Source organism: Aptenodytes patagonicus, chromosome 1 (assembly GCF_965638725.1).
Source record: "Aptenodytes patagonicus chromosome 1, bAptPat1.pri.cur, whole genome shotgun sequence".
Taxonomy (NCBI): Eukaryota; Metazoa; Chordata; class Aves; order Sphenisciformes; family Spheniscidae; genus Aptenodytes; species Aptenodytes patagonicus.
The window spans coordinates 151,048,996-151,075,823 of NC_134949.1; the positions used below are offsets into that span (position 1 = coordinate 151,048,996).

General features: G+C 36.6%; 1 protein-coding gene across 2 annotated transcripts; it reads left to right on the plus strand.

The window, feature by feature from the left end:
* TUBGCP5 (tubulin gamma complex component 5) lies at positions 1-26,514 on the plus strand. 2 transcript variants are annotated; one of them, XM_076358746.1, is made up of 24 exons: positions 1-207; positions 3,289-3,342; positions 3,420-3,528; positions 5,653-5,749; positions 6,353-6,463; positions 7,022-7,101; positions 7,600-7,735; positions 8,762-8,879; positions 10,321-10,410; positions 10,941-11,034; positions 11,344-11,590; positions 11,780-11,982; positions 12,725-12,840; positions 14,181-14,449; positions 15,431-15,629; positions 17,085-17,273; positions 18,227-18,409; positions 18,691-18,775; positions 18,879-18,999; positions 19,999-20,177; positions 20,938-21,063; positions 21,648-21,736; positions 24,231-24,331; positions 25,446-26,514. In XM_076358746.1, the coding sequence occupies exons 1-24, from the start codon at positions 47-49 to the stop codon at positions 25,490-25,492; spliced, it is 3,204 nt and encodes a 1,067-aa protein (XP_076214861.1). In that variant the 5' UTR covers positions 1-46; the 3' UTR covers positions 25,493-26,514. The 2 variants fall into 2 exon arrangements, with proteins under 2 accessions (XP_076214861.1, XP_076214869.1); XM_076358754.1 differs by lacking the exon at positions 6,353-6,463.
* Positions 26,515-26,828: the final 314 nt, after the last annotated feature.

Sequence of the window (26,828 nt, forward strand, 5' to 3'; positions counted from 1 at the left end):
CCCGGAGCTGTCGCCCCCTTCTCCCCCCGGCGTCGCTGCTGCCGCCATGGCGGCGCCGCTGGCCTCGCCCGGCCGCCGCAGCCGATTCGAGCAGGAGCAGGACCGAGCCGTCCGTGCGCTGGTGCGCAGCGTGACCGGCCTGCCTGAGGAGGAGCTGGGCGGCGGCCGGTTCCAGACGGCGCTGAATTTCGCTTGGTCCAACTTCAGGTCAGCGCCCGCCACCCCCGCTCCGGGGAGAAGCTCCGCGGCTGCGACGGCCCCGCGGTGCCCGTCAGCAGCGGGGCTGGGGGCGATCGAGCGGGCCCCTTCGCCCCGCTCCCACCGGCGCTGCGGGGGGAAGGAGCCCCCGGCGGGGCCGGCACCCGGTGCTGGGCCGGGCCCCCTCCTCTGTGCTGCGGGACTGCGGTGTGGTGTGACCCGCTGCCACCTGCTCGCCTGGAAACGAGGAGGGTGCCTTGTGGCTGCTGGGGTGTCGTGCAGGGCCGTGTCCTGCCGTACCCTCCGTGCAGGGTGTCGGGTAGCGCTGGCGGCCGTTTGCGAGTCCCTGTCAGAGGGCCAGGGGCTATTACTCTGTCACTTTTAAATCTCGGTCTTTTGGGGCTTTTCTCCTGATCCGTAAAAAGGTACCTTTCAACATCTTCATTTAGCCATCCGAAATTTTGTTTGTTGGAGGGAAGTAAAGAAATAATCATTATATGTAAAGAGCAAATAAAGAGAACTCCACCAAATCGAGATAAAGCTTCTGGCCAAGAATACTGTGCTGCTTATATGAAAGATTATCAATCTGCAGAAGATCATGTGTTTGATGTTATTTGAGCTTGTCATAAACACGGTCTTTATTAACCTGTAATATATATTATCTGTATCACTTAAATTCTATTACGCTGCCATCTAAAATGGTCTTATTAAAGTTTTACACACTGCTTTTTCAGTTATCACAGTTACCATTTCAGTGTCTGCTGCCAATTTTTACATGATCTATTTCCAGTTTCCTATACTGTCACTAACTGCTGCCTCTTCGGAGTCTTACGTACTTGCTTAACTTCATGCAGCAAGTACCTAATCCATTTAAAATCAATGCTACTTACATTTTTTTATGCTGTTTAAATCCATTTTTTGGGGTAAGCAATAGCATAACTGCATTGCATCAAGTCAGGCTGTGAATCCTAACTATTAATAGGCTCAAATAAGACTATTTTAGTAACCAAATAGCCATTGGTAAACAGCAAAGGTGAGTCTGAGGTGTGGGAGAGCTGAGTGTGACCTGTAGCCAGTGTTTTGACAAGTTCAACTCTTTGCTGAATTTTGAGGAGGCTAGTTGTATTCATTGGGAATGTAGGAATATGGTATTTGTAACTGCTGTCTCCCTATGTTCTTTATATTTACCAGAAATATTTTGTGTAACGCATCATAGGATTGCATTTATTGGTTTTGTAGCTGCATCAAAGTAGTTGCTTGTAACAGTTGTTATTCTGAGTCTGCAGATTGGTAATGGTAGCAGGGTTTCTTGAGCCAGGTAAACAGCCTCTGTCTTCCATCTCCTCTTGTGACACCTCTCCTTCTGTTTCGGTGACCCAGTTGCTTGTGTAGCTGTGTGCTCTTTTAGATTGGGGAATTGTTGGATTGTTTGTTTGTTTTTAAAACAACATGGCAAGAAAACAGAGGGAGTGATGCAGAGTTGACAACAAACTGTTTTCACAGGGAGGTTTGGGAAGAGGAAGGTATTTATGCCAGAATTATTGTCTAAGAAATGTGCGTGGAACTTCAGCCTGAGATTGACTAATACCGTATTTCCAAACCATGAGACCTTAGGTTGTAGCAAAAACTCTCTTCAGTTTCAAGTTTGTGAAACTTGTGGTTTGTACTGTTAGACGTGATGATGTTTCTATGCTGTAGTTCTCAGATTCATCTGTTTCTTTCCATGCAGCACAGTAATCCTATTCATGATGTTCCCAACTTGCCTAAAAATTGATACTTTTTTTGCGTGTGTGTGTGTGTGTTAGGGTCATTAATTAAACCTTTAAGTAATTGTAGACTAAAGGAAGTTCACTAATAACTTCCCTTCAGCTTAATTTTTCTTTTCAGTGCAGATTCTTTTTTTATTGTTGTCATTCCAGTCTGTTTTTCTAAATCTTCGAGTTCTTGTACTTGCCACCATTTTCCATTTGAACTAATGATTTCCTATGTAAGCTAATGTGCTGTAAGAAATGAGATAAGCTATATTTTCTTAACCTAAATGTCAGCTACCTAACATTTTATCGTGCTTTTATTCCAAAGCCTTATACACAGCTGAAATCAGACTAATGGGTCTCTAGTTAATAAAGTAATTTTTTCTTTTCTTTAATATGGGCATGTCTTCATCCTCCAGGGATGGAGGATGAAAAAACTAAAAATCCTTGCTACTTGCCTTACAGTTTCGTTTTCTAGTTTATTTCTTTGATATTGAGGTGATTTTTAGATTGTCTTTCCAAATTCAGCCTGTTTAGCTTAACTTTTGCTCCTGATTCAGATCCAGTAGTTTTCATTTCTGTCTGTGGTCATGAGAGTTTTACCCCTGTGTTCTGTACAGTTGTTGCTGGTAGCTGAGGCAAAATATTAGGTTGGCTTTGAGGGCCTACATATAGAGTATCTTGACCTTGTGCTCGCTGCTGTCACATCCCATTCCCTGGTTTTTCTCTCTATATAACTGAAGAACCTTATTCATATTCTAATTTCTTCTGCAAAGTCCATCTTACCTTTCATGAGTTCTTATTTTGTCCCTATACATACTACCTTTGGTGGTATATCTTTCTTTATTTTGATTAAGCTCTCTTTTCTTTTAGGCACTCTCCTTTACTATTTATAAAGGAGCTTCATTTGGGTTTAGAGGCCTTCCCACGTGGGTGTTTGTTTTGCCTGTGCTTGTGATGCAAGTCCCAGATAATTTTTGTGCGCTTGACACAGATGCCTTTGACAATACAGTTTTTCATCTCTTTGCTCCACTTGACGTAACTGACAGCATACTTTAATTGCTTAGTTTTCCGATACAGTAGTAATTTTCCATTCGGCTTAAAGTGCTGGCTAAATGTAACCTGCATTCCATTTTTCCATCTTTAAGGTCAATTGTAGTTAATCCTTCTTGAGCTAAGAGACACCAAGATTAAATTTTGTTGATGCTTAATGCTGTTGCTGAATTAAGCATGCATTATTAAACTAATAATGTTGTCCTCGTGTATGTAAATCAGCTGTATTTTCTTCCTTACTTAAGCTTCTTTTTTAAACATATTCTAATACACATTTCTTACACAGATTTCACCGTTTTCTTGACGTGAACAGTCACAAAGTAGAGAGGACGATAGAAGGGTAAGTTTTATGCTTATGGATTAGTAATGTATTAGTTAACTTTTTTGAAGCATTTTTGATACTATTTTTGTTATTAGAATACATGAAAAATTGATAGTTCATTCTGACCTTGGAAAAGCTGCAAGCTGGAAAAGACTAACGGAAAAATTTCTGAACTCGCCACTCCCAAGTATTGAAGAAACAAAGGTATGTATGTTGCAACTTCCTTGTTCTTTTTTTCCAGTACTCCTGTGTTTATACTGACAATGGGGACTTCACTTGTAATGTAGTTTTGGAAATTTGAGATGACTTAGCAGTGGGGTTTGCAGTTTCGTGGATTTGCAGGTCGTGGATTTTCAGGGTTGTATTCTTTAGTTTCCCCATTTATTTTAGAAATGTGTTTATTGTCTTGTCAGGGTTTCAGCATGTGCAGTTTCATGACTTAAAGGACATCTCATTGCAGAGCAGATGTTTTATGGTCAACATTGTACAAATGTTGTAGCTAGAATCTAGATGAATCTAGGTTCCCGTCTGTTCTAAAACAATGGCAAACTGAGCAGTTCTTACTCTTTGCCCAATTTTTTTTACCTTAAGTAATGCATCTGGACGTTTTGATTTTAGTATTTCCAAATGGAGTGCTCCTGCCCCGTAGCTTCCTTATTGAGCCTATGTATATGTTTCACTTTTGATACACTTTGTATCAAATCAGTTTAGGATAGGGACTGGATGGATATGGCAGAAGTTGTCTCACTTAAACTACCACACTGGAAAGTGTCTAATAATGAACTTGATCGTTGAAAACTGAAAGTTCCTGCTATTGGGAAATTTAAGCTTGTGATTTAAGAGGTGGTGCTCCATATAATGATATTCTTTAATAGGGCTGTGTGTTCTGAGTTGCAGTCCGATTTTACTTCCCATGGAACTGACATTTACCTTTCTTTGCACTGTAGTAGGTTTCCTCTAATTTGTGGGGAAAACCCCGGAACCCTCAATAGCTTACACATATCTTCAGTTGTTACACTGTACTCTGTAGATTTTTGAAAAAGGACCTTTAGTTGTGCTTGTTTTGAGAGTCTAATAAAATTGAAACCAAACAAACCGAAACAAAAGCCCAAGCAAGCACTTAATACTTGAATGTTGCAGGTATCCTAAGATTTGAAAAAGCCTTCTTTTTTTTGTTTTTTCCTTTTGGAAATGCAACTGGGGTATGGCTGGAAGTAGATAATATCTCATATTTGGGAAGTTAAACTGCATTTAGTTTTCAGCAGTGGCACATAATTGGGAAGACTGAGTATTTATCAGTTTTATGACTGGTAAGTGAAACACCAGCTCGCACACGTGATTCTGTCAATGACCTACTGGTGTTCTTTGACAAACTCTTGTAGAGTCAGTAATGTTCAGTAGGAACATATTATATTCCATATATACTAGATGAGTTTGATGCTGCTTTATCAGAAATTTGAATTTTTTTTTTTTTAAATACAAGTGGATCTCATTCTGAAACAGCTTTTTATGTATGTGTGTATGTATGTGTCAAAGTATATAGGATGTAGATTGCAGAATCTCCATATGTCTAGATATGAAATGGTCTGCTGAAGAACTTTGGAAAGTTAGAATTGGGCCACATAAAAATCTTTCTTTAGTAAGAAATGGTTGTGCTGCAAGCAGATATTAGGGAATTGACCATAACACAAATCTCTGCAGCATCCCAGTGTTGGCCCAGTTTTCTAACCTGATTGAAGGCCTCTGTTTCACAACCGCATTAGTGCAATATTGGAGTTAAAGATGCATCCTTAATGCTTAGTGTAGATTTTTCAGATGAGGGAAGATAATGTGAATGTGATATTAAAATGTAGCGATTTTAGCAAAGTGTTTTAGCTGACTTCATTTTAGCCTCTGTTTGAAATTATCAGCCATACGAATAGGGGAGCCTAAGACTTGGTTTCCTGCAGGCCCGTTACCTGTGTCCTTCCGCCTCATCCACGTTAATGTAGGTGTCCATTATCCCTTGTCCTCTGGTGACTTCTTACTTTCACAGTACTTCAGGGTTCCTCTTATCCCTTTTCCATATTCTCTGATTATCAGCTCAGTAAGAGGCAGCTTATGCTGTGGCTACTTTTAAAGTATTTGTATATTTATCTGCTAATTAGTAGGCAAAAGAGAATGGATAGCATTGAATGTCATGTTGCAGATGTTATTTTTGCAATTCAGGGCTGGGGAATGGGAACTAATGGGGAGCATTCCTGCAGATAATAGGCTGAGTTTGTTCCTAACCAAAATCTTTCAGACCACTTACTGACTTGCCTTTTTTTTTTTTAATGTGTTCTAAAGACAGATACACACTATTCCATACTGTCTCTTCTGTTGTGTTTGTCTGATTCTCCATCCAACACCACCTATGTGGAAAAACCAAGAGTCAAAGAAGTGGGTAAGTTTACAAGATGTTTATATTGCTAATGAAAGATACAATCCGTTAACGCAGTCTGATAAGAAGGACATTTTTCCTCTCCATTTTATTATCTCCTTCACTTCAAGGTGCTTTATTGATTGTCTTTTTATGATTTATACATTTAAAATAGCCTGCCAATCTTTCCTACCCCCATTTATGTTACATTGCCTAATTAAGTTTTCCAGCCACGAAAGTACCTCGGGAGCTCTTTTTGACTCGTACCGCTATCACATTACTAATGTTCTCCACCAGTTCAGCAGTGCTTACGTGCTCAAAGACAGACAACGGGTTTCTATCCTCAGTCTCTGTCTTGCACCTCAGTAGGAGGTCTGTTGAAACAGCTTTGGTGATGTAAATTCCTGTGTTCCCTATGTAGTCAAGGAAAGGGAGATACCTTTAAAGGTTTCCAGAGAGAGGTCCCAGCTGCCTGCTGTCTAAAGTAGGACTGTTTCACTCAGTGCCTAAAAATGAGGCTTGTGCTTAAGTTTGAGTGGATACCATCCCCCATTTGTTTACAGTGTTGTATCATAGACTGAAAGAAGAATATTTCAGACTAACCTAAAGAAAATCTTGCATCTTAAGATTCCTTTTTGAATGATCTCTGCACATTCCCTCGGCGGTGTTTTGAATGCACTTTCAGCCCATTCCAGGAATGTGAATATGAAGAGGTTATCTCAAACAACACTAATTACAGTTGAGTAAGCTTCATGTTTAAGATATAATACATTGTAAGTGTGATTGTTATTTTTAAAGTATTACACATCACATCATGGATATGTGGTGTCTTTTTTGGAGATTAAGACAGTTCTTGCTTTATGTTGTTTACAGTCCAGGATCCTTGTGCATATGTAAATCACACATTTAGAATGTTTCCATCGAGCTAAACAGGACTTGTCACAATAAGTGATATGTTGCATTCTTGCATGTTTTTCCAGGATTGAAACGTGGGGTAATGTAACATAATACAGATAAATGTGCTGATGGCACGCTATGTTGCATATTTTTGAGTGTATAAGCAACAAAATTGAGAATTAATAAATAAGGAATATACATGGTTGATACGTCGCAATTTACATGTCATGTTGAAAGTGTATAACCTTGTTAAAGGAACAGTGGTGTAACCTTAAGTGGAAGGGAATGCCTTTTGGTTTAGATTTAGAGTAACAAGGTAATTTTAACTTTGGAAATGTTTTTAGAAGAAAACAAAGAGTTATGTGATACTTAGTATTTTTATATTTATACTTCTCTTAGAAAAGGAAGAAGAATTTGATTGGGGAAAGTATCTGATGGAAGGAGAAGAAATTCACTTTGGCCCAGGCATAGATACACCAGTAAGTAATTTCTTAAGGTAAAAAAACAAACTGTATAAACCGATTTGAAGTATGTTAGAGACCTGGTTGAGTTGTCTTAGTTTGTATGCTCTGCATGTTGATTCTCGCAGGATTCCCTAATATGTTGCTTCTTACTTAATACCATGAAGTATACACAGACCCAAGCAGAGTAACAGTAATACAAATGCTTTTGTTTTTCACCATGTTTTGACTTAGTCCTGCAACTAAACTGGCTCCTTCTGCTGAGCCCTGCCTGCTCCTAATCAGAACTTGCTGTAGTTCTGTGATCTTTCCCAGTTCTCTCATTTGTCTGGTTATTGATGTTATGTATAACTTAAACCACTCTCTGGTAGACAGTTATGTTAGTCTTAGTGTCCTGAATTTACTTTATAGTGGAAGAAAGAAGAGAATAGTTTATGTTTGGCTTGAATAGGAAGTCAATATATATCTGTCTGCTATGTTGTACTGAAGCGTACTGGGATTTGTTGCACTTAATAGGATTGGTCTGGAGAAAGTGAAGAGGAGGAAGACACACAGCCTTTGAGCAGGGAGGACTCGGGTATTCAAGTAGACAGGACACCTTTAGAAGACCAAGATCCAAATAAGAAAACAGTACCTAATGTTTCCTGGAAAGGTTAGAATAAGCTATAATTCTTCTGATATAGTCATACATACTCAAATTTAGCAAGCTAATGCAGCTTTATTTATTATTCTTTAGTGAGGTGGTGTGTTTTAGACCTATAATTGTAGTTTTAAGGTGCAGCTTATTGTTCGCTACTGCTTTTTTTTAATTTTTAACAGTAAGGAAGCAATATGGAAGGTTTGATCTGATTTCTCTTGTTGCTAATGGAGAAGAATTCTGTTTATTTCTGTGGAAATATATGTGGATATTTCAATATCGAAATGAAAACATACAGTAAATGTAGCATGTAGTTATATGGATGTAATGTAAATTTTTATTATTAAGTATCAGAATGCTGAAACAAAATTTGGTTGACAACAGAAACAGTTGACTCAGTTCTGGGTGTGAAGCATTTTTGAAAAAAATAGTTTTATGTAATTAAAACACTAGTGGCTTAGTCTTGAATAGCTTCAGGGAGTATTAACTGTAGCTGTATATTTTTGCGTAGAATATTGTAGGATAGAGGATACCTTACATAAGAAGACTGCGTAATATTCATACGTTGTATAAGCAGTAGCTGTCTAACTGGGATTAGGTAAAGTTTTCTTAATAATCACATTTAAGAAAAAAACATTTTAGGTAATGTACTAAATGCATAGTAAAAAGGAACATAGTGACAAAGATGGTGATATTTGGCAGTTTATTTTTTAAGTCAGCTTGGTTTTGTATATATCATTTGAGAATTACCTGAGACAGAAGCCTATTTTCCAAGGAAGAATTGGAAACTACATAAATCTCCAAGGTTATTTTTTAGGACTTTTGCAACTTTTAGGAAATGAGGCATTTCTATGTAAATTAATTTGTGCACGATGGTATCATATATATGAGTGCAGTAAAGTGTAAATAGTTGTGAATTGTAACTTACTTGAAAAGATCTGTGATTCTGAAGCTGAGCTTATTAATAACTTTTTCCTGTGTTTTATAAGCATTTCCTGAATAAATAAAAATACCTTACCGACTGTCCACGTGTTTTCACAGTTAGTGAACCCAGTGCCCGCAGCTGGCTGGAGCAGCATGTCGTTCCTCAGTACTGGACAGGAAGAGCTCCTCGCTTTTCACATAGTTTGCACTTGCATTCCAACCTAGCTGCAGTCTGGTAAGAAAACAGTATCGCTTAGATATTCCTTACTGGCATATAATGCTAAATAACGACTTTATTAAGCATCTTTACTGTGGAAGCATAAAGATAGTACAGTTATTACTGAATTAGTTAAAAACAGTATTAAAAGGGTGCAAATTAATAAAATGAACAAATGAGCTGTTTTTTCTATTAATAGATTCTTTTCCTTTTATTTAGTTTTTATTACGTTTGTCATATCAGAGAGAGGGTTTTCCTTTTTCAAAGAAGCAAATCTTATTGTTGAATTTTGTTTGGGCTGACCTTTACGAAGGTCTCTGAGGAACTAATACAGGTGGGTTGTAAGTAGTCCTGGAAGTGAGGAGTTCCCTAAAGTTTAACTTTTTGTTTGTTTTTGGTGCCTCCCTTACAAAGTTAGTCTTAAGCCCAGATTTTATGTGGGGAAGGAGCATAAAGTCGTGGTCTGCTGTGGTTTTGGAAAAAAAATGAGAAGGAAGTTCAATTAAAAAAAAAAAAAAAAAAAAAGCCTGGTTCTTCCCTCTGTCCCAAATTCTGATGTATCAGTACTGCAGTAATACAGACCATTAGATTTGTCTTCGGTTCCTTGATTTAATGAATTTCTTAATCAAGGAGTTAAGTTCATTTTAGGGTCAGTTGGTTATCTAGCCAGTTATGAACCAAAATTTACAGTGAATATTAGGAAATCGGTAACATAAATAAAGCAACACTGTTTCTGTTGCAATGTTGTTAGCAGATGTATGTTATATATATGTATGATATATAACTAGTATTAATTAATTTGGATTTTTGAATTTTGAACATGATTGCATAAATTTTGCCACTGATGATATTAATGTATCAAAATACTACAAATGCGAATAATTGTTCTATACTTCACTAAAGTATGAAAAATACTGTGGAAGGTTTACAAAGAATTATGTAACACAGGATCATAAGGGAAAGTTCTTAGGTGGCTGTGAAAGTTTCCATTTCTTAAGTAAACTTTTGGGCTCAAGTGTGAATTTTCTTATACGGGTTAGGGAAATTGATATTTTACTTTCTAGCTTAGTATTTTTAACAGAAAGTAACTATAAATTTTCACAGCATTGAATGAGAAATAATAAAATAATCAAGGATCAAGAATTTAAAAAAAAAAAAACCAACCAAAACCCACAAAAAACAAAACAACGCAGATTCAGTACTTCAGGTATTTGCTACTTAATTGCCTGTGTTGCTATGTACGGCTAGATGATATTTGAATGCTTTCCATAGTATTTTGCTTAACAATATGAAAACAAACTGCTTTTGTTTATATACTTAAAATGCCCCCCCGAACATTGGATCTACTCAGATATAATTAGAACAAAACTGAGCCTTAAGATTATTGCTTCATTCTTACTTTCAGGTGATTCAGCTGTTATTTCAGCCGTTAAATTGTTTTCATTTCCTTTTTTCTAAGGGACCACCACTTGTACACCAGTGATCCTTTATATGTGCCAGAAGAGAGAACACTAGTTACTGAAACTCAAGTTATACGGGAAACTCTTTGGTAAGAGCAACATCACAAAGCCTGCATTTTAACTTTTAGTATTTCTCTCAAGGAAATGAGAGATTTATCTTTGAAGTTGTGTTTGAAAAAAGAATTATTACTGAGCTTGCACCATTGCTGACAATAAAGATGCTGCTTATGTGTGTTAACCATTCAGATTCACAAAGAAGAAAGTAGCTTACTACTTCTTGTATGCATTGATTCTTCAAGTCTAACTGTTAAGAGGAACCAACTTGTTCTTATCCTGCCCCTATGGATTTTTAATAGTGTCCAATTTTAGAAAGTCATCCTATGGCTGGAAATTATCTCAACTGTAAAGGAACTTCAGGAGATGTTTGCTTGATGCCAGTGTTTTATTGTTCTTGTTCTAGCAACAACTTATGGTACCAATAGCATTGTACTTGATCTGTGGTCCCCTTTTATTTGAAGAAAATAAACTTTTAGGCCAGGAGAGCTAATTCTTTTATTAATTATATAATTATGAGTCCATTAAGGGGGAAAAATTACTACTCTCTTTGTTTCTTTTCAAGGCTACTTTCAGGAGTGAAAAAGCTTTTTATATTTCAGCTGAATGATGGAAAAGTGGCTGTGCGGAATGATATTATTGTAACTCATTTAACCCATGTAAGTTGTTTCTGAATCTCAGCAGAATATATCTGTCATTAGGAAGATGTAATTTTGGGGAAAAGGAAATGAAACTGCTTGCAGAAAAATCACATTTCCACAATTGTGTTTTGACTACGTTAAGAACATCTGACTTAATAAAACTGAATGGGCTGTTCCCATATCTGAGAATGTGATGAAGCGATAGACATGGCAGAATATTATTACATTTTAATTTATAGAAATATCTTGTGATTTAATTTTTAGGCTTTATAAAATACAAATTTTTATTAGATGATTCTAAAAAGTTTTAGGCTTTTTTTTTCCTAGAATTGCCTGAGATCTGTATTGGAGCAGATAGCGGCATATGGTCAAGTTGTGTTTAGACTACAGAAGTTTATTGATGAAGTGATGGGACACAGCCCGGAAAGCATAATGCATGGAACAGTTTCCACTCCAAAGAAAACTACTGAAGCCCCGTTCAGAACTTACCAAGCTTTTATGTGGGCCTTGTATAAATATTTCATTAGCTTTAAAGAAGAACTTACTGAAATTGAAAAATGCATAATCAACAAAGGTACAGTGCAAGGGAAATTTTACAAGAGGGGGGGACGCAAGGAAATTTTTATAAGAGGGAAATGTGAAAAACATTATGCAGATACGTTTTGAAACTGTGAAGGATGCCATGCTGTATTTTAAAACCTCATTAACAAAATTTGATTTCTGTTGCATGTTACCTTTATAAATCTTTGGGGTTTTTTTCCAGATAAAACAGTCACACTTTCAATAGTAATAGATAAGTTGTCTCCCCGACTGGCACAGCTGAAGGTACTTCACAAAGTTTTCAGTACAGGAGTAGCGGAAGTGCCACCTGACACTAGAAATGTTGTGCGAGCATCTCATCTGCTTAATACTCTCTACAAAGCTATTCTTGAATATGACAGTGTTGGAGAAGCATCTGAGCAAACGGTAGGGGAAATCGTTCCTTCCTTAACAGAATGATGCACTAGAATATTTAGCAACTTAAATTTCTTTACGGTGATGGAGTACACTAGCGTGCAGCTACCAAGCATTGAGGACAAATTTGATAGCCATAATGCATTACTGTTTTCTGACATGAGTTCACTCAGCCTGGACAAAATCAGATTTATGAGGAGATCAGCAGCAGTGTGGTTTTAGGACTGAGGGGAGGAACTGTGGGGAATGGGAGACCAGGAAGCTGTGGTGAAAGAGGGAGCTTTGGAATAGCTTTCCCTCCTATTTCTACAGCTGCATAATTCAGTTAATGCTGAAATGTAGGGTTGTGGGTTCTTACAGTAACTTGTTGATTATACTACTGAAAATGTAGTAGATGTCATGATGTCCTTTTGTTTTCCTGTTTTCTGCGTTATAAAACCACAGAATGTTTTATGACTACCCCTTGCTGTTTAAGAGATGTTAGAGTGAAAAAAATGAAAACTGCTGTTTGGGTCTAACTGCGATGACAAAAGTAACGAGGAAGCGTGCACAATGCAGGCTTCCATTAAAATGACTAAAGCTGTAATTTTTAGTTTAACATTTTATCTTTAAAAATTCTTAAGTGTAGTTATGTATATCTCATAAACTATAATTGCACAATTAAGAAGTCAGGCTTTACCATATTGCTTCTAATGCTTAGTATAAAAATATTCAGCCACTTTTTCTTTTTCTCCCCCCCCCCCCCCCCCTTCAGGTATCCCTTCTATTCTCTCTCTGGGTTGAAACTGTGAGGCCATACTTACAGACAGTGGATGAATGGATAGTCCATGGTAATTTGTTTGATCCTGCAAAGGAATTTATCATTCAGAGGTAGGGATGCTGGTACTGGACACACATAATGCTGTGCAAGTATGAATACAAAACCTGCTATAGAACCTAGCAGGTAAAGGGTGACAATAAAAGTAGGTTTTCACATTTGTTATTTTACTTTAAATAGATTTAATTTCTTAATCATACTTTAATAACTTGTCTCAAACTTCCCGTTAGGGAAATTGCATTAGATATGGAGCCCTACCAGGTATTGTTCTGGAATAGAAATCAGTTGTTTTATTTTTTCCATCTATAATAAATAATCAGCAGTCTGACTCTAAGTGTGTTGACTTTTTTAAAAGCAATTAACCATTTTTCAAAACCAAGACGTTTGTAAAAATTACAAAATTTACTTTTTAATTCTTCTACTAATCTATGGTTGTTATAAATCAAATGCTATTTAGAATTAAGATACTCATTGCTTCTGACTTGTAGTACAAGTTAATATGGTGTCTTGAATTACATGCACATGTCCTAAATATTATTTGAGCTAGTAATTTCTCTTCTGTTTGTATGCTACATTTTGCTGGTCCCTTTTTTGACAGCTTGAACTGGAAAGTGAATATAGAAATTAAAATTTTGGCTCGTAATTACAAATCCATTTCCCCCTATTTGCCAAACTTAACTGAACCTCTGTCTGTTAAGGCAGGTCAAGGTGAGCATGAAGTAAGAGTACTGTTGTAATAAATCCTTAGTAGCTGAGATCTTTAACATCCTTATTATGTCCTACTTGACTTTTCTTTCTGTGGTTCTGTAGTTATGTTTTCAGTGCTACTAACGGGGGTGATTTCAACTTTTATTTATATTTGTGCTTCATTTTAATTATCTAATTTAGGTTGTTTTCCATCTGACTTCAAAGACCAAACTCTGTATCTGATGTAAACAACACAAAAAAGCAAAGTGAACTAGGAATTGAGTTTCACCTACTCCAGAATTTTTCAGCTTTCCCAGTAGTATTTGTTTCATTGTGCATTTTAAATAAATCTGAAAGTCAATCACTAATCATTTTATGATTAGGATGCATGCCACTGTGAATAGATAACTTCCTGGACAAATTTAATTATAATTACTCTAGTTGCCTTGGTTTGGGGGTTTATTTGGTTATACAATCGTTTTATCTCCTGTGAGCTGATTCTTTATCCTGCTAAAGCTATCATCCTTTCTAGAGGTGTCTAGATAGTTTGTGATATGAATGAGCTTATTTTATATAGTTTTGAAAGTGCTTCTTGACTATTCTAAGAGAAAGGCAAAGCATAGAGCAAAGATGATACGCATCTTCTAGTAATGAAGTTTCATCTTTTGAAAAGGGAAATACTCAACAGCTTTTTATTTCTTTGCAGAAACAAAAATGTTCCAGTTAACCACAGAGATTTTTGGTATGCTACCTACACATTATACAGTGTATCAGAGAAGACGGAGAATGAAGAGAAGATGAGTGATAATGCCAGTGCCAGTTCTGGCAGTGATCAGGCCCCTTCGAGCAGGCAACACACTATGGTCTCTTTTCTGAAACCTGTGCTGAAGCAAATCATCATGGCTGGAAAATCCATGCAGCTGTTGAAGAATCTTCAATGCAAAGATGGCTCTCCGCAGCAGGCTGCGTCAAGAGGTGAGATGTCAGTTTGTGGACTATCATGCCTTAGGGTATCTAACAGTATGGGTGTATTTTTTTGTAGTAGTGTTTCCATGGTTTTAGAATAATGTAACACTCCGTGTTGAATGTCAGTATCACGGTTGGTAACTTCAGGTCTGACTGACAACACTTACTCTTCCAATGCAAACAAGTGGAAAGAGCAAAGTGAATAAAGATTGAGCGTTCCCTTTGCTTTTTATTGCTTTAAATTTTTCTTAAACTTGTTTTCATGTGCTTGCAAAGCATTTTTTTTTGGTAACGAGACAAACGAAAACAGCTTGTATGTTCTAATAGTAAAGCTGTTTTGTTTTAATAAATAGTTGTTTTTCATTACTAAGTGGTTGAATAATTCTGAGATAGCATGCGGAACTTTTAAAAAAAAAAAACTTACTAATAATTAGATGAAAGATATTTGGATATTTAGGATGTTTATCTTGAATGATTGTAAAACATAGTACAACAATGTAACCAATGTTGGTGTTTTTTTGGTGGTGGTTTTTTTTTTTTTTTTTGAGGAACCAAAAGACATTTTTTTGTTTTGATGTTTCTTGATGTTTAGAAGTAGAGATAGTTAAATTATTTTGGAGACTCTCCAGGTTTATTTCCCCCTTTGGTGTGAGAATATAACCTGTTCTAGTGAATACTGAAGGGTTGTTTCAGTTGCTAAGAATTAACTGCCTTTGCACCTGAAGGAGGAAGTTCTCTAACAGTCTCGGAGATATTTCATATTTCAGACACCCATCCAGCAATCCATTTGAACATATGCCTGACCTTAGGCATTGGACTAGTCCTACCATTTTAGCAGTACTTATTTAAATATGTATTTGAGTTTTTCCCTGAATAGTGGCCTAAATTTAGTATGTTAAAAGTTAGCAAGTACATGTTGGACTTCTTTTAGTTAAGATGATGTTGTCTCTTAGAATGAAATCTTACCGTGGAATGTGTTGCCCAATTTAGATGCTGAACGAAAGAGTTTGTATACGCTGTTCTTGGAATCTGTGCAGTCTCGCCTGCGGCATGGGGAAGAGTCTGTTCCAGACATTATTACAGAACAGCAGGCCACAAAGCAGAGCCTGATAAAGATGCAGTCCATAGCAGAAAGACACTTGGAACTGGATGATGTCCATGACCCACTGCTGGCTATTAATTTTGCCAGGTAAATGAACAATCTTCCTGCTGTGTTGTTGAGAGCAATGTTCTGCCTGGTGATATTTGGTAGACCAAATTTTTATTGCCGCCGCTGCTGAAAACAAGCAAGCACAGAATAAAGAGGAGCACCAGCAGTCAGTGACAGAAGCTAAATGAACACTACCCTTGTGCTTAGTTAAAGAAAAACAATTACCATCAGTGAAGAATCTGCTACTCGCATCTGTTAGGAGTCTTTATCATAACAGGCTTTTAGCAAACAAGTGTTTTAATAGTGAATGCTGTTGTAAAATCTAAACTTTTAAATGTGTTTGCTTGGAATTTGTACACAATGTCTTTGATTTGCACCAAGTATATTCTTTGAAGAATGCAGCTTCAGTTGTGCTGTGCTTAAATAATTTAACTTTAAAAGCCTTTCAAAATTCATGTTAATTGCATAAAAATACTTCATTCTTCATAATGAGGGAAGTCCTACAGAGGTTATAAATGTCTTGGAAATTAGCAGGAGAGGCAAACTCTGAAAATCTCACTTATTTTGTGATTACAAATAAGAAAATAGCTATTTATGTTTTTCCTAAATACTAGTTGGCGATTTACATGTTTTCATTTCAGTCCTAGGAGGAGTTTTTTTTTAAAGAAATCGTAATTAATAGTAGATAAGACTCTATTACTTCCCTTGTTCATTGGGACTATTCTATTTGTCAAAATGGATAGATTAATTCAATGTCTGACTCATCCAGTCTATTAAGGCAGTAGCTGCTATGAACCGGGCTTCCTCTTACAATGGATTCAGCTAGCGAGTAGCTTTTTACAAATTATTATAATAATTTGCTTCTTTCTGTGACAAAATAATTAAACTTACCAAGTGTGGACTGCAGATACTCTCTTCCCATGATATAATGTTACAGATAATATATAGGGACCCCATATTTAAGGTGCCTCAAACCGATTCGCCGTGTGTGTGGTGTCGGGTTTTTTTGTTTGTTTTTTTGTTTGTTGTTCTGTTGTTGCTGGGTTTTGCTTTTTTTTTTTTTTTTGGGTGGTTGTTGTTCAAATTTTTAGTTGTTTCTTTAATTTTATTTTTCTTTCCTGGGAAGTTCATCTGACTGCTGTATATGCACAATATAGTTTTAAAAGTTCCTGTGACAATGGGTTTGTTTATTAAGCTGTATAGTGTTTGAACTTGATGTTGTTTTTCAGAATTATTCCTTGAGCAATGACGTGATTATAGTATGTCATCCCTTTTTGATATTCTTATGCCTGGTCATACAAAAACAGTATGAAGGATCACTTAATAGGCTGGATATGTACTATAGTTATGAAACAGCTTTTATTACTTCTGCACCATATATTTGAGAGCAGAGGATCCAATTTTGATTAAAATCTTTGAAGGTATGACATTTTTGTTTTCTGTATTGTATGAACTCTGAACCTTCTTCCCTAAGCAGTTTGTTTTATTTTGAAGATTATATTTGGAACAGAGTGACTTTCACGAGAAGTTTACTGGTGGGGATGTTTGTGTAGATAGATCCTCAGAATCCGTGACCTGCCAGACTTTTGAACTGACACTGAGGTCTTGCCTTTATCCGCACATAGACAAGCAATACTTGGAATGCTGTGGTAATCTAATGCAAACTTTAAAGAAGGATTATAGGTAAGAAAGTAGATTTGTTTTTCCTTAACTTTTTTTTTCTTTAACTACTGGTGGTATGCCGTACACTAAAAGCAGGGATTTTGTGTTGTGTTTCTACTCCAATTTGATAATCAACAATAAAATCATTAAGGAGGAAAGGGAGATCTAACATGATAGAATCCTGGGTGAAAACTTGGTCTAGCTTAAAGCAACAGCAAAGCTGTCATTTGTCTTCAGTGGATGTTCAATAGAGAAATTGTTTCAAACGGTACTTTTAATAGTGTTGTCGTTTGAAACTGGAAGAAAAATTTTAGGAAGCTAGAATATATTTAATATGAGATTCAGTTATGCGACTATAAAATGTATAGTAGACAAAAGAATATTATGTGGTGTTTTTATATTACTTAGAGTAAAACAGCCTATTCCTTTTACCTTTCAGGTGGTCATAAGTCATCATACTTTTAATCTGTCTGAAATACTTAATGAATTTATACTCATGGTTCTTGTGAGAGTTGTAGCGGTACTATTCTTCCTACTTTATCAGAAAAGGAAAATCCATATCATAATTTTCTGGGGCTCCATATTAATGTCTCTTCTTCGACAGAACTCTCCCTGAAACTGCATCTTCTTCCTTAAGTTCTGTTTAGGGAGAGGGACAGGATTTCCAAACTCTAAGCTATTTCTGAGAATTGCCTAGCCCGTAAGATCGCTGAATACTGTGAGCACTTCCGCTGAAGCTGGGGCTGTTCAAGCTTACAGGAAAAAATGGCTTGGTTTATTTTGTTTTATTTGAACATATGTGAAGGCTATCTGAGGGTTAAGCAAAGGATTTACTGTGGACTTCATTAACTTTGTGTTCAATACTGAGTTCTTGTAGTGAAGAGGTTTGAAGATTTTTGTTTCTGTAACAGTTGTGTTTGATTTCACTTGTATGATTAAGACTAAGGAAATGTTATATGTTTGTTCCTGTTTAGGCTTGTAGAATATTTGCAGGCAATGAGAAACTTTTTCTTACTTGAAGCTGGAGATACCATGTATGACTTCTATACATCTATTTTTGACAAAATTAGAGAAAAGGAAACTTGGCAGAATGTTGCTTTCTTAAATGTTCAACTTCAAGAAGCAGTTGGGCAACGCTATCCAGAGGACAGTGCAAGGTAAAATGCAAAAGCCTGCAAAATATAGTTCAGTTATGTTTCTTTTGCACTTACCTACACTAACATACTTAACTTGCATAGCGCAATACTAATTATTTTGTACACATTAAAAGAATCTGTTGTAATGAAGTTTTGAGCTGTTGTCATCTCTTCTATCCAAGTCCCCCAGATGAAATCAGACAGTTGGTATTTAGCCATAAGAAATAAAAAAAAACTTAATGAAACTAACCACTAGTTTAAAATGGATTATCACCAATTAAATCCCTTGTTTCCTGGCACAGGTTGTCTATATCATTTGAAAGTGTTGATACAGCAAAGAAGAAACTCCCTGTCCACACCTTAGATGGTTTGACATTGAGTTACAAGGTAGTGAGTTAATATTGCTGTAGTTCTTATTCTAGAACAGATTTGAAATGTTGTATTAAAGTGACTTACATTTTCTGTCTTGATTATCCTCTCCTCTTCTTAGGTTCCTTGGCCTGTGGATATAGTTATAAGCTTAGAGTGCCAAAAAATTTACAATCAAGTTTTTCTGCTCTTGCTGCAAATAAAGTGGGCCAAGTATAGTCTAGATGTCTTACGATTTGATGGTAAGAAACTTCTTCAATGAAAGATACTCTAAAAACTTACTCTGTGGTCTAAGGATATAAATAGTCTGCTGCTTTCTGCAGTAAGTAGTATAAACCAGAATTTTGATTCATTCTATAAAATACTAACTTCTATAGCTTCGCAAATCAGATATATTAAGCAGGGCATGTTTTTCACTTCTTTTCAGCCTCAGGGACAACACTATTCATGCATTCCCTTTGTCTCTTTGATGCAGGTCTAGTTAGTTATATTGGAAATTTGTTACTTTATTCTTCAGACCTTGCTGTTGAAAGAAGGTCTGTCTACCACACCCTAATGTTTTGCTTTATGTATAGTCCCAAGTTTTTATGAGCAATACCTTGCAAACAAGTTAAGAAAACAAGATGAAAAAAATACTCTATTTGAGATTGAAACAGTAAGCTAGACAGTTGGGAATACATACTCTAAGCTGCAATTTAAATAATGTGGGGATTGTAGAAAGAGGTCTCTTAGTGTCTCCTTCACCAGGTTAAAGTTTATACTCTTCCTGTCCCATGTGAAGTGGATACACGCTTCATGTCCTAGAAAAATAAATGAGAAAGTTAATGGGTTCATCTATGTTTTGTACATCAGTTAAGTAATTCTCTTCCTAAAAGTATGTTGTTTTCTATTGTTTAAACTTTATGGGTATGGCTTTGTGCTTAGGTCTTTTCCCCTTTGTGGAGATAGTATACACATTTACTTTTAATGTAGATTTTTTTTTTTATTCTTTCACATAATCTTTAGATCTTAAATAGCGTTTCCTATTCTAGTATTTAGCAAACTGCATTGTACATATACTGTCACACTATTCAGTATATTGTTGCTATATTTTAATAACAGATCTGAATTGCAAGAAAAATCTTACATCAGTATTGTGTGCAGAATAATAAGAAATAACAAATTTCAGTTTTAAGTAACATTTTAGCCTAAGTTTGTCTTCATAAGCACTTCAATATAATACTCTTGCCTTTTCTTTTTAGAACTAGTTTGTGCTGCAGAAAACCCACAGGTTAAGGAAGGAACTTCATTAGAACAAGGAACGCTTCCTCTATTTGGATTGCAAACAGAAAGTATAAAACAACAAATACATCGCATGTTCCTCTTAAGAGTGAAACTTATGCATTTTGTTAACAGCCTGCACAACTACATCATGACTAGGGTTTGTCTTATATCACAATTCCGTTTATATTAAGAACTTGTAACTGGAGATGCAGTATTAATTTTCTTTTAAAACATAAAAAACAAAAATAAAAAGCAAAATCTTAGTCTAATGTCCTTTCTGCAAAATGATTTTGAGCTAAACATGTTTCAGTTTTAACTTGGCAGTTTTAAATCAGTAATTCTAAAAATGCTTTAGAAGTTCTACATGCATATGATTGATCTTTGGATATTACTAGTTCTTTTTGACTGTTTCTCCCTGTGCTAGATGACTGAAGCAGTTATGTAAAAATAGGTTTCTGTAAGTTATTACTCTCAAGAGCTATTATGCTTATAAAAGTGTTACTACAGACGTTTTAGTTAAATGGATCCTCCTCAAAAATCTCAAGTACCCAGATCCAAAAGTGTATACATGACTTCTCAAATATAAAGGCAATGCCTGTAGATTCATACCTGCTCTACTATTGCCTTTTTTTGCCTTTAATAAAATTAATATACTCCAAATCAGCTCCTCTGGGGATAGTCTGTCTGCCCTTGTGCAATGGCAATATTCCTATTTATATGAGGAATGTCATTGTGCAGTTATGAGAAGAGCTCAAATTTTTTGCTATTGATGGTAATTTGGAGGGTGAGCCTAAAATTTGAGAGAGAAGAGTGAATGAATCAGGCAATTTTAGGCTCTTAAAAAAAAATATTGGAAGGGAGTCATAAGCACTTGTGTGCTACGTGGAATTTAATAACCATGGTCATCTTTTTTTAAGATTCTTCACAGTACAGGCTTGGAGTTTCAGCATCAGGTAGAAGAAGCCAAAGACTTAGATCAATTGATAAAGATTCATTACAGATACCTATCTACAATCCATGATCGCTGCCTACTGAGAGAAAAGGTGGGTAAAAAAATTGGCATATTTGATATATTGAGTTTAGCAGGACAAGAAAGTAGTTTAGTACTAATTATGCTGTCTATTTTGCAGTTCATACATACTAAGCAATATATAGGTACTCTTAAGGAAATGGTAGCTTTTCCAGAGTTAACACTGAGATCCAGTTTCCCTTGCAAGTCTTAGCTCAATTCTATCAAGGAGAGAAGATAAACTTAAATTCTTTATATTGGATTTTAAATGACTCGTTTCTAAGAGATGGGAGGATTTGAACAAACTGAGGCTTGGTAATGTAATGAGGATTATACCTACCGGTATGGCAAGGAATTGGAGGTACATGGATAGCATTGTAACCTTTTATCCCACGTACTGTTTGTGCATAGTCCTCATCGAAATAGTCAGCCGTGAAGTGAATTAGAGAGCAAACACAAAACACATCTTAAATTTAGAAGAATCACATTGTACTTAGGAGATTGTTTTTATAGATCAGATTAAATGGCATGGGATACCTTTGTATTGCAGCTTAATAATGAAAATGATTATGCTTAACAATGCATTTCTGACTGTTACTCCTTTTGTTGTTATTTCAGGTGAGCTTTGTGAAAGAAGCTATAATGAAAGTGTTAAATTTAGTACTGATGTTTGCAGACCGTTGGCAGGCTGGTTTGGGGGCTTGGAAGTAAGTATACATACCTAAAATTCTACATGGTCATAATTTCACAGCTCAGAATATGATTTCAAGACATTTTTTGTGTGAAATAACAGGACTTTGCTCAGTGTTTAACAGCAGATACCAGAGGCTAATTGCTATTTCTTAGCAAAAGTGAAATTTATATTAGATAGAACTTAACAAGTTTAATGCACTTGTGTCAGTGTATGTTCAGTATTTTCTAATTAAAAGGCTGGCCAATATATAACGTCTAAGTGTTTGAAAAGATTGTAGAGCATAGCAACAAAGAGGGTTTTCTTTTCCTTCATATTTGTTCGTAATGGTAAAATGAGAGGTTCACAGGTTTGGTTTATGATCATGTTTCCTGGCGATGATTTAAAATTGTAGGCAGCTAGATGTTGACATTCATTAATTGGTTTATGAAAAATGGAATTATTTTGTTTGGCCTTCATTCTAGAAGGCAATAAATTTTTGTTTTTCTTTAAAAAAACCCTAATCTAATCTCTAAACCTCCTTATTTTTCTAATCTGGACTGTCAAAATTATAAAGCCTTTGTAAAAAAATTTGTGATAAAAACGTGAAGCTGTTGAAGTCAATCAAAGTTTTGCCACTGACTTTGGAGTCCAGATTTTCATGCAGAATATTTGATTCCATTAGTTCAAATGCTCAGATTTTGTATCATTGGTAAAATCTGAAGTTATTCTTGGTCTATCCTTTCCCATAGTACCATTTCTGTAGAAACAACCTGGGACGGGTGTCATAGTTGGGATTTTTAGAAAAGATGTGTGCTTCCTTATGTGCCATGATTGAAGTTAGAAACCCACCTGTAATTTCCAAGATAAGATTAATTTGTTGGCCTGGGAATCAGTTGCTTTTCTCTAATCCATCCCTTAGACAAGATTAAAAATAAGATCTGATTTTTTTTTTAGAATAGAATAGACTAGTTCAGTTGGAAGGGACCTACAATGATATCCAGTCCAACTGCCTGACCACTTCAGGGCTGACCAAAAGTTAAAGCCAGTTGTTAAGGGCATTGTCCCAGTGCTTCTTAAACACTGACAGGCTCGGGGCATCAACCGCTTCTCTAGGAAGCCTGTTCCAGTGTTTGACCACCTCTTTGTAAAGAAATGCTTCCTAATGTCCAGTCTAAACCTGGTGCAGCTTTGAGCCGTTCCCACACGTCCTGTCACTGGACACCAGGGGGAAGAGATCAGCACCTCCCTCTCCACTTCCCCTCCTCAGGAAGCTGTAGAGAGCAATGAAGTCACCTCTCAGCCTCCTTTTCTCCAAAGTAGACAAGCCCAAAGTCCTTAGCTGCTCCTCACAGGACATGCCTTCCAGCCCTTTCACCAGCTTTGTTGCCCTCCTCTGGACACATTCAAGTACCTTTAACATCCTTCTTAAATTGTGGGGCCCAGAACTGCACACAGTACTCAAGGTGAGGCTGCACCAGCACTGAATACAGCGGGATAATCACTTCTCTTGACCGGCTGGTTATGCTGTGTTTGATGCACCCCAGGATGCGGTTTGCCCTCTTGGCTGCCGGGGCACACTGCTGACTCATATTGAGCCTTCTGTTGACCAGCACCCCCAGATCCCTTTCTGCAGGGGTGCTCTCCTGCCACTCCTCTCCCAATTTATACTTTATACTTTTGCTTGTGTAACCTGCTGCTTGAAGGATGAATGATAGTGTGCAAGTCTCCAAGGCTATGTCTAACACTCAAGGGCTGATCTATGGCCCTGAGACCAGCTGGTGCGGACTGGCTCACATCCATATTTTTCAGGACTAGTTCTCTTTGGCACAGATGCTACCTAGAACTTGGATCCCGCTCTCCTGTGGCATTAGGAAGTTGCTATTTTTGGAGTGCTTTTCTGATTCAAAGTGTCAGAAATAATTTGTGAAGGCTGTTGATAAAGACTGAAACTCAGGGCATGTGGTTGTGTGCTCTTGGATGTGGCAGAAAAAGTCATAGCTGAGGTAGCGTCATCCGTATCTTCTTGGGAGAGGGGAAAAAGGAAAGGAGTGACTATTGTGAACTACATCTTCTCCCTCCTCTGGTGAGCGCTAGCCGGCACAGTCCAAAGTAGAATTCAAGAGTTGGCTGGTAGTAAAGCAGTGTGGGTGTCCCTGATTTATTTGGCAGTGTAGGTTTACCTCAAGGAGCTCTGAAGCAATAGGGACCAGGAATGGCTGTCTTGAAATACAAAGCTAGTAGGAATAATAGTTGTCAGTTGGAACCACACAGTTCTTCCTAGTCACTGCAGAGATTTCTAAGATGATGAGGAAATTATTAATGCCATTGTGATAGTGCTCAGATACTGCTGTCAAAATTGCTTTTGTTTTCTAGAAGTAGTATACACAGGCATAACTGAAATACTGTAACTTCAAGCCAGAATGTTATGCAAAGAGTACTTTTGGCATTTACTGTCAAGTTTTGGTCGTATTTTGAAGATAACATAGTGGCTAGTCCGTTAAGCATTCCTCTGTTAAACTGTTTCATAGGATGGAATCCATAGAGAAGATGGAATCTGATTTTAAAAACTGTCACATGTTTCTTGTAACTGTTCTCAACAAAGCTGTCTGTCGAGGCTCTTTTCCTCACTGTAAGTACATGAGGCTTTTCACATACCTGCACTTACTGGGACGCAAGCTTTACTAGGAATGTATTTATGTTTTAATCTGGTTTAACGTTTGTCAGTACATCTTAAAGAATCTCATTTTGTGAGGTAATCATAGAGGGACACGAAGCCTTACTTCTTAAGAAGTTAACGATTATTTTTTTAGAGTATTCGTACCATGCTTTTTTTTTATGACAACTGTCTTCAGTTTACCTGTTTTCTTGACGAGGGGATGTTGATGTAGTCAAGCAAGTGACAAGCAGTTTTCTAAACGAATGAAACTAAGTTCTGGAGGGTATAGAAGAGCATTCTTTCTGTTGTTGTTGGATGACAGCTGTGATATATCTTGAACAGATAAAATATTAGTATTATAGTACCTCAGCTGCAACTGCACCGAGCTCTTGGCTCTGCCCATCTGTTGGGAGTTGCATCCTCAGTAGCAGAAACAGCGGAAGACGACACGTCTGTGCTTCTACTTGCAGCCTGATATTAGCTTAAATCGCTAATCGGTGCCAGTTTGAGTTAGGGGGGCAACTGCTGAATGGGGTTAGCTGGGATGTAGATGCATGTTCTAACAGGTTTTTACACCATGTGTAGATGTGGTGCTTAGGGACATGGTTTGGTGGTGGGCTTGGCAGTGCGAGGTTAACGGTTGGACTTCGATGATCTTAAAGGTCTTTTCCAACCTAAACGATTCTATGATTCTGTGATTCTAAAAGAGGTAATATCTGACATCACTGCTACTCAAGTCTACAAGAGCTTGTCTGCAAGAACTGTCTGTGAGAATGGCTTACTGCATATAACCCCCCACAACGTTTATTCATTTTTTTTTTGTGTACAGCAGTTAGTGTTTCAAACAGAGCTAATTTCTTACCAGTTCTTGCCACCTGAAATAACTAATGGATAACTGATGATGAAAGTGGTGAAATATTGTCTAAACTGTCAGAGATTCATAAAATGTCTTACCGTCTTAAATTCTGAAGTGTTACAGTTTAAAAAATAAACTGGTGTCTTCCTTTTAAACTACAGAATTGAATATTGTGATAAACATTTGCTGCAAATGCAAATATTAACTACTTTTTTATGGTTTGGTTCGCAGTGGAATCTTTAGCTTTGTCGCTGATGGCTGGCATGGAACAAAGTTAACACCTGAGTCCATTGAATTAATAAGGAACCGAAAGCAGCATTTATGTTGAAAATTCCCTTGTTAAAAAACTGTAAGCATTTTACACTCCAGTTTGAAATGTGTATAGCTAAAGGACGCTGATGGTTTGGAGCTGTGTAAAATATTTTAAAATGTAAATAATGTACAGGTATTTAAGTGCATTGGTTGTGGCAGTATTTTTCTCTGTATTTATATGCTTTCAACATCACAAAACATGTACAGTGTAAAGTTCATCCTGTGTAAACAGTCTTACTTGAAAATACATAAAATGTATTTCATGCTGTAAAAGGGATTTATTTTTTGTTTAATTATGAATAACTGCTGATTTACTTTTTCCCATTAATTTTGCGGCTGTGAATAGGTCCCAGGGCAGTGTGGAGTGGTGTGACTCAATTCTTATTCAAAAGGTTGGTTGAGTTAATTTTTGGCCTTTTTTCCTTTGAAAAAAGGCTAAGAAGCATTCCTTTTATTTGCTTAATGGTTCTTTAGAACTCTTTGGGAACAGTTATGACTGTTACAATAAGCTGATGTAAAAAATACAAGATTAACTTATCAAAATGGATTATTGCAGACCATAAAACACCAATTTTTTTAATGCTAAATGATCAAATGTTTACTAATTTTAGTAGTAACTCTTGTCAGTTTAAGTAGGATCAAGATCACAGTGTGTAGTATATTAATTTTAACTATTGGATTGTTGAGATGTTTCAGAGGTGGTCAGATATGACTTGACCGTTCTCCCCCTCCTAAGCCTTTTGCAAACAAACCTTATAACTAATAGCTCATCTCTTGTAAAGTGGTAGATTGTAATACAGAAGGGTACATTTCTAGAGAAGTAAACGTGGAACGTGTTCTGCACAAGATGACTTGCCCTGTCTCCTCCCCACAGAAGTTTCTCTAATTCTGGCATCAGTACACCTGCATTTAAAAAGAGAAAATAAGTCATAGCCATTTACCTCTTTATTTATTTGAATAAATAAAAGATTGAGTAATTGGAATTTCACCGTTGTGTGTGTTTCTGCTGAAATCCAGTTGGTAACTTAAAGTTTGAAGGCTGTTTCTGCAAGGTAAAAGAAGTACGTTACTACCAACTGTGTGGCTCACATTATAAAACTATTTTTTTCAGCTGTGAACTAGTAATTAGTCTGTATGAAAATGAATATTGGGGTTCTTGTTTGAACAGGAGATCTCAAAAGGTTCTTCCAAGTTATAGCCATAAAATGTTTTCCGGAAACAGATTTTTTTTTTTTTTTAAAGTGTAACACTGGGAAACTTTCTGCTGCCCCGTAGCATGTTCATTTTTTGTTTGACTGACTG